Here is an 11426-nt window from a genome sequence, read left to right on the forward strand (position 1 = left end):
CCCGATCCATTATCATTCAGCTGGTACTCAGACTCTACTAATTTGGGATTGTCAGGCACCTGGCAACCCTCAGCTAGCCACTGGTCAGTGCGCTAACCATCACCATCCTGTTTTCATGCACTCAGCAGAAAATGTTCAACTCGTCGGAATGGCATGCAATTCCCTCGCCACCAACTGATTCCCACTTAGTTGCTCGCCAGTCACCAGCCAGGCAACAAGTGTGCTCCGAGGGGCGTCGACGCACCGGCCAGTCAACACGTGCCAATACAATACTGACGCCAGTCAACACGTGCCAATACAATACTGACGCCAGTCAACACGTGCCAATACAATACTGACGCCAGTCAACACGTGCCAATGCAATACTGACGCCAGTCAACACGTGCCAATACAATACTGACGTCAGTCAACGCGTGCCAATACAATACTGACGCCAGTCAACACGTGCCAATGCAATACTGACGCCAGTCAACACGTGCCAATACAATACTGACGCCAGTCAACACGTGCCAATACAATACTGACGCCAGTCAACACGTGCCAATACAATACTGACGCCAGTCAACACGTGCCAATACAATACTGACGCCAGTCAACACGTGCCAATACAATACTGACGCCAGTCAACACGTGCCAATACAATACTGACGCCAGTCAACACGTGCCAATACAATACTGACGCCAGTCAACACATGCCACAATACTGACGCCAGTCAACACGTGCCAATACAATACTGACGCCAGTCAACACGTGCCAATACAATACTGACGCCAGTCAACATGTGCCAATACAATACTGACGCCAGTCAACACGTGACAATACAATACTGACGCCAGTCAACACGTGACAATACACTACTGACGCCAGTCAACACGTAATAATACAATACTGACGCCAGTCAACCGCCAGCCTGATCCGCACCTGTCCGCAACGCTGAGGCTGTCGGAGGTGGTCCAGTCTCCAGCGTGTCGCTGAAGCCAGCTGCTAACTGGAGCTCCGGGTCCACAGAGCGGGTTCGGGCTCTCGGAGACGGCCTCCATTACCACATTCAAGCCGTTCTTTGCTGAGATCAACGTGCCGTTCTCGGTCAAGCGAGGCGAACTGCTACGGCTCAAGGTCTCCGTAGTTCAACTTCCTGGCGACTGATCTGTCGTAACGTCACCCCATTCGAATACAGAGCGTGTCGGGTAAGTCACCATTCGAATACGAAGGTGCCAGTAAGTCACTCATTCAAACACACAGGTATCAGTAAGTCACCCATTCGGGGTACAGACGCGTTTGGTAAGTCACCCATTCAAATACAGACGTGTCGGTAAGTCACCCATTCGAATACAGACGTGTCGCTAAGTCACCCATTCGAATACAGACGTGAATCAAGTCACCCTTTCGAATACAGACATGTCGGTACGTCACCCATTCAAATACAGGCGAGTCGGTGATTCTCCATTCAAATACAGACGGGTCGGTAAAATCACGCCGTTCAAAATACAGACGTGTCGGTAAATCACCCATTCACATACAGACGCGTCGGTTAGTCACCCATTCGAATACAGACGTGTCGGCAAGTCCACCCATTCGAACACAGAAGTGTCGGTGAGTCGCTCATTCGAATACAGATATGTTGGCGTGTGACCCGCGCGAGTGCGGATTTATCGACAAATCCCTCACGTCAATAGACATATCTCGATGAATGGCTCCTACGAGCACAGATATGTCAGTGAGCCGACTAAGTAGCGATCCATCATTTACCGAGCTATGTTTAGTGGTTTGACCATTCATCTCTGGACAAATGTGGGCACGGGCTGTTACTACTCGTTAGTCGGTTGCGCCACGGAACCGCTCCTTCGAGTAGCGGAAGCGTAACTTGTTCAAAGCAACAAAAAATGCAACGGAACCAGTACTTGAGTTACGTTCGTAGTCCCCTTTTCCTCTACAATTTAGTTCGCTACTCCGCTGTTTCCCTTGCTTCGTAACTTTTCACTTGCTTTCGTGCGGTGTAACGTACGTTTTCAAAGGAAGACCAGGCAGACCATGTAGCACGTCATTGGCGAGCCATGTTTCCAATACACAAAGGTGTTTTTCCAGGCTGTGCATACCAGTCTGAGGCATTTCACGTTAAAACAAGACAAATTCTCGCATTCGCACCATCATATCTTCAAAGCTTCTTAGGTGGGGCACATGGCAAAGTGTTATACCCTAAAAACTGTCGTATAATTCTGGGCGTTACCGGAAATCTTCCGGGCCACATTTCAGCTATTTGTGAAGTCGGCTCATTTCATCCTTACACTTGACTTCCGTTTTCGAAAGGAGCCACTGTGGTAAACGCCATACGGGAGAAAACAAAGCTATGAATAATGCTTCGTCGAATTCGCCGGATAATAGCTCTACGTCCGCCTATCTTTTTGCCTATACAGAATGTTTCAAGCCTTAGTAACACTTCCCACAAGAACGCCTTGTCAAAGTACGTTTTGCAAACGCGTGTTATGCTCATGGATTCCTGGTTCCGTGCATCAAGATTTATGTCGCGTATAGAGCTCATGGATAAGTAAGTTAGCGAGTACATTTATGTTGCGTGTAAAGGTCATAGATGAGTAGTTCGTATCTTCAAATTAATATTGCGGGGTAAATCTTGTGAATAAGTAGTTCGTGATGTGCAATAAATGTCACGTGTAATTGGTGTCTTGGATGTTCTGTCGTCAGCAGTATATAACAAGTACCATCTACACCATTCGCGTCTCGTTCAGGCATGCTGCCCGACCGCCTGCACCCCGTCCCGAACTCCGGTCGTCAACGCTCTAGCCCGAGCTCTGACCAGGCACCCCGCGTGTGTAGGTGCTGGTCGAACTGGCGCCCTCTAAGGACTTCAGCGTGGACGGCGGCGCGCCACGCACCCACGCGATCTGCGTGCGGGCGGACCGGCCGTCGGTGGTGGAGTTTCCTCCGCTGCAGTTCAGCAGCCTGGGCGATGTGGACATCACGGCGACGGTGCGGGCGGACGAGCGCTGCCTGTGGCAAGCCCAACACCGTGCAGGCCAGGTGAACGGCTCCCCGGTGCACGTCTGCCAGGCGGAACAGGTCACAACACCATGACACAGCTGCTTCAGAGTGGAGAAACTGCGGACGGACAGTCACTCACCCAATGTTAGCTAACATGAAACACGTGTCCCAATGTGGCATCATGTACGCCAATAGGAAGCTTCATTATCAGGTGTCGCATACGAGAGGGAGGTTAGGTGTAGTTCGTTTTAGAATGTTGATGGCTGCTTCTGGTCCGACAGTCGTGAACTTTGTCAGTGAAAACACCGATCTAAAATAAACGCCGCGTAGCGACTTTCCTTCCAATCGCGGCCAGGTGTCATAGTATCTAGACATATTGTATTATACACGTATAGTTTATATATATATATATATATATATATATATATATATATATATATATATATATATATATATACCAACGCACGTAGGTGTCCACAGATTGCCACACATTTTAAAACTCCCAGAATGCTGTGGAGGTCCACCTTTGCGTGTTGGGAGGGTTATCTCATTTAGCGGCTTTGCCACACACCTCCGGTGCGGTACCATCTGTTGATCCGTTCGGGTTTGCTATAGTTCGAACATAATTTAGAGCGAGAACTTACAACTCGATTCGCCCGCAGCCAACATTGCTCAGCACAAGTATCCACCAAAGGCTGGCGATGATCTTAACGCTATCAGGTGCATACAGCGCTATGCACAATGTAGGTGTGCCGATGATCGGGAAGTCCAGGGCGGTTAGGACACTCCGTGTTTTTGCAGTGACGCGCTGCGCCGCAGCTTGCTGGTGAAGCCTGAGGGCTTCCCGCAGGAGGAGGTGTCCACCGCCTTCGTTTGCCGGCCAGAGGGTACCCCAGCCGCCACAGTGGTGACGTTCCCGCTGCAACTGCTTCCCACGCTGGTGCCCGACTCGCAGCGCGCCTGGATCTCCGTCGTTGGGGACCTGCTCGCGCCGTCCTCCGCGGTGAGTGTTACCAGAACATTCGGGCGCGGTCGTTGGTTGCATAAGTGGCGCATAAGGGAAGGCCCTGCCATCCTTTTCATACACCTGTTTATTTATTGATGTTATTTTGGGAAGGGAATTCATTGCGTCACAGTGTTGTGTATCAATGCTTTGGTGTATTTCACTGACGTGGCATCCAGAGTGACACTATATGCATATATATATATATATATATATATATATATATATATATATATATATATAGATATATATATATAGGCCGTTGGCCAATTTTCATGAGCCATATTGTGATTGCCTGTTAACATTAGCAAACCTGTGTAGATGACATGAAACATGAGCTTTCGTAGAATGATGACTCTTTACTTATATTCCAAACAAGGATATTTAACAACGTTTATTTATCAAAACAGCTTCACAGGTCCGCAAAACCTTGTTGTTATCGAGAGTGTTTGGTGGAACGCTTCACAACCGAGAATGCCCCCATCAAAATGCTAAGATATTTTACGCGCCGTAAGTTTAAGAAAAATGTGTATCCCAACGGTTTTGCACGCGCGTTTACATAAAAAGTGTCCTTCGCCCATCCTTTGCTAAGGAAATGTAGGTCCAGTTGCTATTTTCTGTAGCGGTTTTCCATTTAGAAAACGCAAACGATATCAAGTATATTGTCTTGTGTTCGTGGTCTGTGCCCAATTTGTGTCCACCCCATTAATCCACTCCCTAATTTTGTGGGCACTTTAAACACAAATACAAAGATGAACTTTGTATGCAGAATTTGGAACGCTTGGTGCGAGTCCCCACTGGATGCGGAGAGCAGAACATGATCGGCTTTGTTCCCAACATCTTCGTCCGGCGTTACCTTGAGCAAGTCAAGCTGATCACAGATGCTCTTCGGATAAGAACTACGAATAACATGAGGACCGGTAAGCTGGTGAACAGCCAGAGCTGCGTCTGTCGATCATCATGCTGACGATGAGCGGGCAGATCTCATGTAATGCTGTGTTTGTGTGGAATGTACCACTATACTGGACGGATTCCTCCGATTGGTACCAGGTTTGCATGTTTAGGCTTATTCGCTTATAAGCTTTCCTGATCCCGATTCGGATGCAACCTTTAAAGACGCACTTTGCCTTCGTCCCGTCGGAAGTGGCCTGTTCTCTTGTCACAAGTGGTCTGCCATTCGTGTGTACTTTCCAACATTGATGGCACGATCAGGTTGGTTAATCCCGTTGTAAGACCTGCGTCAGCTATCGAGCATCGGTTAGCTGTGAGCTGCATCTCCAGCCTTGTCTGCCTCACTGCCCTACCGCCGTGACGCTTAGCGATGTTGACGCGCCATCAGCGGCCCAACCGAGCCGCTCTTGGCGATGTTGGCACGCCACCAACCGTCCAACCGAGCCGCTCTTGGCGATGTTGGCACGCCACCAACCGTCCAACCGAGCCGCTCTTAGCGGTGTTGGCACGCCACCAACGGTCCGACCGAGCCGCTCTTGGTGGTATTGGCGCGACACCAACGGTCCGGCCGAGCCACTCTTAGCGGTGTTGGCACGCCACCAACGGTCCGACCGGGCCGCTCCTGCCCTCAGGCTATCAGCGCGAACTGCGCTTCCGGCGCCGTGAGGGCTCCTATTCCGCTTTCCCGGAGCGGACGCCGAAGATCCGCAACGGCTCGCTCTGGCTGACGGCGTACGTGGTGCGCTCGTACGCGGCCGCCAGCCGCTACATTGCCATCGATGCTAAAGACCTGGACATCAGCACGCGCTGGATCGCCGGCCGCCAGGAGGCGACCGGCGAATTCAGCCCGCACGGCGCGCTCTTCCACCGTGAGATGCGGGGCGGCGTCGGCAGAGGCGGCAACGAGGCGCTCACGGCGTACGTGGTGCTGGCACTGATGGAGGCCGGCGGCCAGCAGGCGGTCGTCAAGCGCGGCCTCGACTTCCTCGTCAAGACGTCCGTCTTCAGCACGCTGTATGCCGAGGTTCTGGTGGCACACGCACTCGTGCAGAGTGGCAGGACGGAGGGCGCGACGCGCCTGGCCGCCCTGCTGAAGAAGGGCGTGCGCCGTGGCGGCCAGCTGCACTGGGAGGGCGACCGGTCAAGCGTGCACGGTGGCAGTCGCGCCGTCGACGTGGAGATGACGTCATACATGGTGCTCTCGCTGCTGAAGGTCGGCGGCCGGGCCAACCTGGGTGAGGCAGCGCTCGCCATCAAGTGGGTGAATACACAGCGCAACAGCGTCGGCGGCTTCGTGTCCACGCAGGACACTGTGGTGGCGTTGGCGGCGCTAACTGAGTTCGCCGTTGCCACGTACTCACCCAAGATGTCGGTGGACGTGACGGCGTCCGCGCAGGGCGGCTTCTCGGAGCGAATCAGCGTCACCGCCAGCACGCGCCTTCTCACGCGACAGCGTAGGATCCCGGACCCCCTGAAGCTGCCCAACTCGGTCAAGTTCGAGGTGGCCGGCGAGGGGTGCGCCGTCGTGCAGGTTAGCTGACCGGGCGGCGCTGGTGGAACCGCTGAGAGAAAATTGAGCACATATCTCCACCGTCATGCCAATGGCGGTACACGCAGGATTCTAGGCCTTCCATCTAGGTGTAATAATCAATCCAGGTATTATTTTCATATGATCTCGGTCTTCATCCCCGGCTGAACCCAACTGTCAGAACCGGAAGAGCGTTTATCTAGTCTAAAGGGTCAACTCGTTGTCCCGTCGAAAACCGATGATTTAATGGCCACTTATGTCGCTCTTCTGCAGCGCTAAAGCGCCTTTAATTCCATTTTTGACACTTTTCTGTCATAAACATTCTTTTCTTTTTAGAGTCAGCGGCGAGGCTTTCAGCGACCCGTACTAATAATCCTAAGAGCCGTGTCGAATGTGTTGCCAGACACCAAACCATTGCAGCGATGCGTCCGCGGCATCATCTTGGTGGTATCAATGATATTCTCTTTGTTACGTCCGTAAAGAAGCGGTCCCTCACGCACTGTGTCTTTCGTGATCTCTACTTTTATTCCTTTGCAAGAAGTCATATCGCATGAGCGTCCGAAGATGACCCTACATCCATACGCAATAGGGACCAGTAGCAGACTTGTCTTCCCCATTTTCTAGTCGTTGTTCCGGTACAACACCAAGACTGCTTTCCCTGACCCGAGCTTCAATCTGAAGGCCAACATCATCAAAAAGAGCAGCACGTGTTCCACATTCACCTTGAGTAAGTTGTTTGGGGTGGTGCTTGACTGACGATGGGACTCTGCATATGGCCACCTGTTCTTTGGGCTTCATCTTCGAGCATAAGCCAAAAGTGATATCCTTGAACTGACAGATGTTTATGAAATCTAAAGACTTCATTGTGACTCGCTGCAGATTTCAAAGTGTTTACAATTTTACAGGTGTCTTAAACCATACTGAAGCGTGTGCAAAGCATTTACACCGTAAAATTTTGCTTGGAAGTAAACTGTCTAACAATGTTTTTGACACAATTTCAGTGGGGAGGCAAAAGATTCAATATATCTGAGATTTTGGGACAGTATATATTCCCGTCAATTCTGCAATCATCGTCATGGAGCGCATGCTGCACAGCTCTGCAATCCTTTCTCACGGAACTTACTGTTTCAATATTTAGAGCTGAAGGTAATGACTTCATGGTGTTATACAGGTATCTGTGCAAGTTTCAAGAAACCCAATACTGAGAGCAACATGGCAATTATTGAGATCGAAATGATATCCGGGTTTGTGACGGTGGACAAATCTCTGAGAGATGTGGAGAAAGAAGGAGGTAAGTCTGTGCGTGGTATTCCTTGCATATAAATGGGCTATTGATGCGTACTCAAGTTTTGGATTCCATTTCAATCTAGCATGAACAGAAACACGAAAACATAGTGTATTTTTTCAAATCAAGCCCCATGCCTTATGCTACGTGGTGGTTGTGTGATTACAGCAATCCTTATTATCATTCTCGTGGGCAGTGACTCTGCCACACGAGCAGTTTCAACAATGGGGGGTGACCCTCGCCCCCCCCCCCTCCGGCGCCTCTCCGGCACCTCTCCCAGCCACATACCAGGAAATTGGTGGGCACTGTAGGATCTTAACAGGGCAATGTGGAATTCTAACCGCGCCGTGCAAAATAACACGTGCCAGCCAGTGCCAGTGTACACGTCCTCGTCGGAGGAGCCCCGATGCACCGGCAAAGCCTCGCTGTCCTATGACGAGGCTTGAAACTGTGCTTACAGCTACACGCCGTTTCCAATGCGGCCCTTATTCACGTCATCTTCCGAGCGTTGTACAAGAGCGTAACACAAGCATCATCATGGCAATTGAACGCGTAACTTGCGCTTTTAACCAGAGATAAGACGGTCGTAATAGCCTTATTCCTCGTACAAAAACCAGTAGAATGGAGATGTAGATGAGTTGATTTTCCGGCAAAATGCCTTTTTCAAGAAAAGTGGCAGAAGTAAGCTCAAAACTGCCTGTCAATGATCCTGCTCGATTTTCAGGTTCTTTTTTAAACAGCGAGCCACGGTTTTTACAGAACACTAGTATTCAGGGGATGAGGCAAGGAGCAGTTACCAGTCATTAACGCCATGCAGCGAGTACAGTGCATATTTAACAACGGGTTTGAATACGCGAGAAAAATACGTGTAATTGCAAACGAATTCAAGTAAATAGGTATCACGCATCATGCTTCATTCAAACATGCAAGGGAGCTCATCTAAATAGGCATCACGCATCACACATCAATTATACATGCAAACGGTTTCAATTGAGCAGGCATCGCCCATCACTCGTCAAGCATCACTTATGCATGTAAACGATTTCAAGTTAGCACACACCACACATCATGGCACATCTCACGTTTGCAGATTCGGCCATGATGAGCCCTGTACGTTAAGGTTTAGACTCCGTGCCCCTTTTAGAGCTAAGCCATCTACAGAGCACAGGGCCTCCAGACGGAAATAAGTAAATCCATTCTTATAAAAAGTCGGCGACCAAACCTTAACGTGCAGGGCTCACAATGGCCGATTATGCGGACTTGATGTATGCCTTGATGTGTAACATGTGCTGCTTAACATAGTTTATATGTATAAAGGATGCCTGATGCGTGATACGCCATGCCTGTTTTATTGAAATGGCTTGCATGAAAAATGGATGCGTGATTTGTTATACCCGTTCACTTGATTTCGTTTGTACATTTGAATGAAGCGTGATAGGTGATGCCTGTTTTCTTGAATTCGTTTACATGCACATGCATTTTTCTCGTAATCTAATTTTTAGTTAGAAATGAGTGTTTTTACAATTCAGTCAGTCACATCTTCGTCAGAGTCACATGTTTCGCTCGTGACTGGCACTTTACCCCATCATTGTCTAACAGCCTGCCAGATTTGCATTGGTGCTGTGCTCACCAACCACTTCCGAGAATTGAAATGCGGGATATTTAAAGTGCCTGTGTGATTTTTCAGATCACCGGCGTCCGACTGACGCGCTGTTCGCATGTCCACTGCTGTAACCATCTAAACACGGAGCGGTACCCTGGTGATGCGATGGGACTCGCAATGAAACTGCAGGCTTCGGTGGCGCGCTCATCCAGCTTCGATCATTGTATTTGCAGTGATCCAGCGGTGGGAGTTCAAGGAAGGCAAGGCCAGCCTCTACTTCGACGAGTTCACCACCACCGAGGTGTGCTTCAGCGTGCGCTTCACGCAGGCCGTGGCCGTGGAAAAACTGAAGCCCGCTGTCGTTCGAATCTACGACTACTACGCCGTGGAGGACAGATTCGAAGTGGTGCGTTTTGCCCAACCCCGACAAGTGCTTGACATCGAGCTGACCTCTTGTGTCCGGTAACAATGGACGCCGAGCAGCTGCACGGCTGCGCTTGCTTGACACTGCAACGCTCGTGACATTGGCAGCTGCCAGACTTGAAAAGCAGCCCACCGCATTTGATTAGCATCGTTAACGTGCTACAATAATGATCACGTTCCATATTGCGACAGTCCGCTGTGAGATTGCGATGCTCATGGCATTGGACATGATTGACTCATAATTTTGTATTGATCCACAGTAGTGCTGGCTGACTTGCCTGCCTCATTTTCAGGAGTACGGGCCACCCTGCAAGACATAAGGTTACCCTTCACTGAAGCGCGTACGACGTATGATTTGATTCAAGAAGACGCGTGTGCTATGTTTGGTCGTCTGATGTAGGTGGGGCATAGTTTTTTATTTTTAAAAGTAACCTTTCCCCTAACTTGTGCTTTACTTAAAGCTACGTATTGAGATAATTTTTGCTCCTTCTGCAGTTTTGGTCAACCATTATCATAAGGATTAAATTTAAAACGCGTTAAGAAAACACAAAGTGTTGCACACAATTCAACGTACGTTTTGACCAAACCCTCATACCGCATAACATACCCTCAAACCCTCGGAGACAACGGCAGTGAACAAGGCAATCCGCCGGCAACTCCGGCAGACAGCTGACAACAGCCTTGGGCGCAACACCCCGGATAAGTGCATTATATGATTTCGGGATAAATGCACATATGCCTTTTGGTGATGATGCCGCTTAAACCCTAACCGTAAGATTTTTAGGGGTATGTAGGATCAGTAGTCTGCACGGAGCTCCACATTCGGGGGGTGCCTGGTGGTTTGGCCGAAATTCAGGTTTAAAAACAGCACAAAATAAAAATAGGTTAATAATGCACATGTCGATGCCGACAAGTCTATGCCGGAAAACCATTGAGAAGCTCAAAGACCCTAAGAGGCAACCACCAGAGAGCAGTGAGCGATCGAGATGTAAGGCAGCCGGACCAATTGGACACGTTTTAGGGCCAGGTTTGTCACTATCGTGTGGGAGGAGAGCAATGATAAGCCTTGGGGGCTAAACCGAGAAAAACAAAATAGAAGGCAGTCTCTATTTCTAGGACGGTCACTGACCAAGTTTTTAATGGAAGATTGACTTGCAGACGACCGGCGTATCTTTATATTTCTAAATTGCAAGGATTAGGGAGGAAAGAGAGATTATGCCCGGATGATATTTCGTCGTACTGGTAGCTTTAGCGGGTTCGGAGTTGGACCCCATCATCACGAAGCTGTTGGTGGGGCGCAGTGCTACTTGTGGCGGTGGCCGTACGCCACATTATGCGTGAGCGTTTTATCCTGTTTTGCCGTGATGTCCAACTAGTTATGCACAGCATGGCTGTGCACGTTTAGAATAAGAACATTAGGATAGAACTAGCTGAAAACAGCTGTTACGTAGTATATGGAAACGTAAAATTTTACAAAGCTGAGAAATTTTACTGTATTGTGCGCGTATTCCGGGCTTTTAGCGGGAAGTTACTTAAATGTCTTTCCGATTGTAGGTAGACCGTCTTTTTTACTGCCGTTGTCTCATACAAATGTTATTGTTAAATTACGTCTGATGTTTTCCATTCTGAATGCGT

General features: G+C 49.4%; 1 protein-coding gene across 1 annotated transcript in view; it reads left to right on the plus strand.

Moving 5' to 3' along the window:
- The window catches only part of LOC119103926 (murinoglobulin-2), an 88717-nt gene extending 78103 nt beyond the window's left edge, over positions 1–10614 (plus strand). Inside the window, exons 9-13 of the mRNA XM_037227628.1 lie at positions 5585–6483; positions 7105–7207; positions 7652–7771; positions 9602–9774; positions 10085–10614. Of these exons, the coding sequence (XP_037083523.1) occupies positions 5585–6483; positions 7105–7207; positions 7652–7771; positions 9602–9774; positions 10085–10111 (1322 nt within the window). The 3' untranslated portion in view covers positions 10112–10614. The remainder of the gene's footprint in view (positions 1–5584; positions 6484–7104; positions 7208–7651; positions 7772–9601; positions 9775–10084) is intronic.
- Positions 10615–11426: the final 812 nt, after the last annotated feature.

Source organism: Pollicipes pollicipes, unplaced genomic scaffold (assembly GCF_011947565.3).
Source record: "Pollicipes pollicipes isolate AB1234 unplaced genomic scaffold, Ppol_2.1 Scaffold_5724;HRSCAF=6776_pilon_pilon_pilon, whole genome shotgun sequence".
NCBI lineage: Eukaryota > Metazoa > Arthropoda > Thecostraca > Pollicipedomorpha > Pollicipedidae > Pollicipes > Pollicipes pollicipes.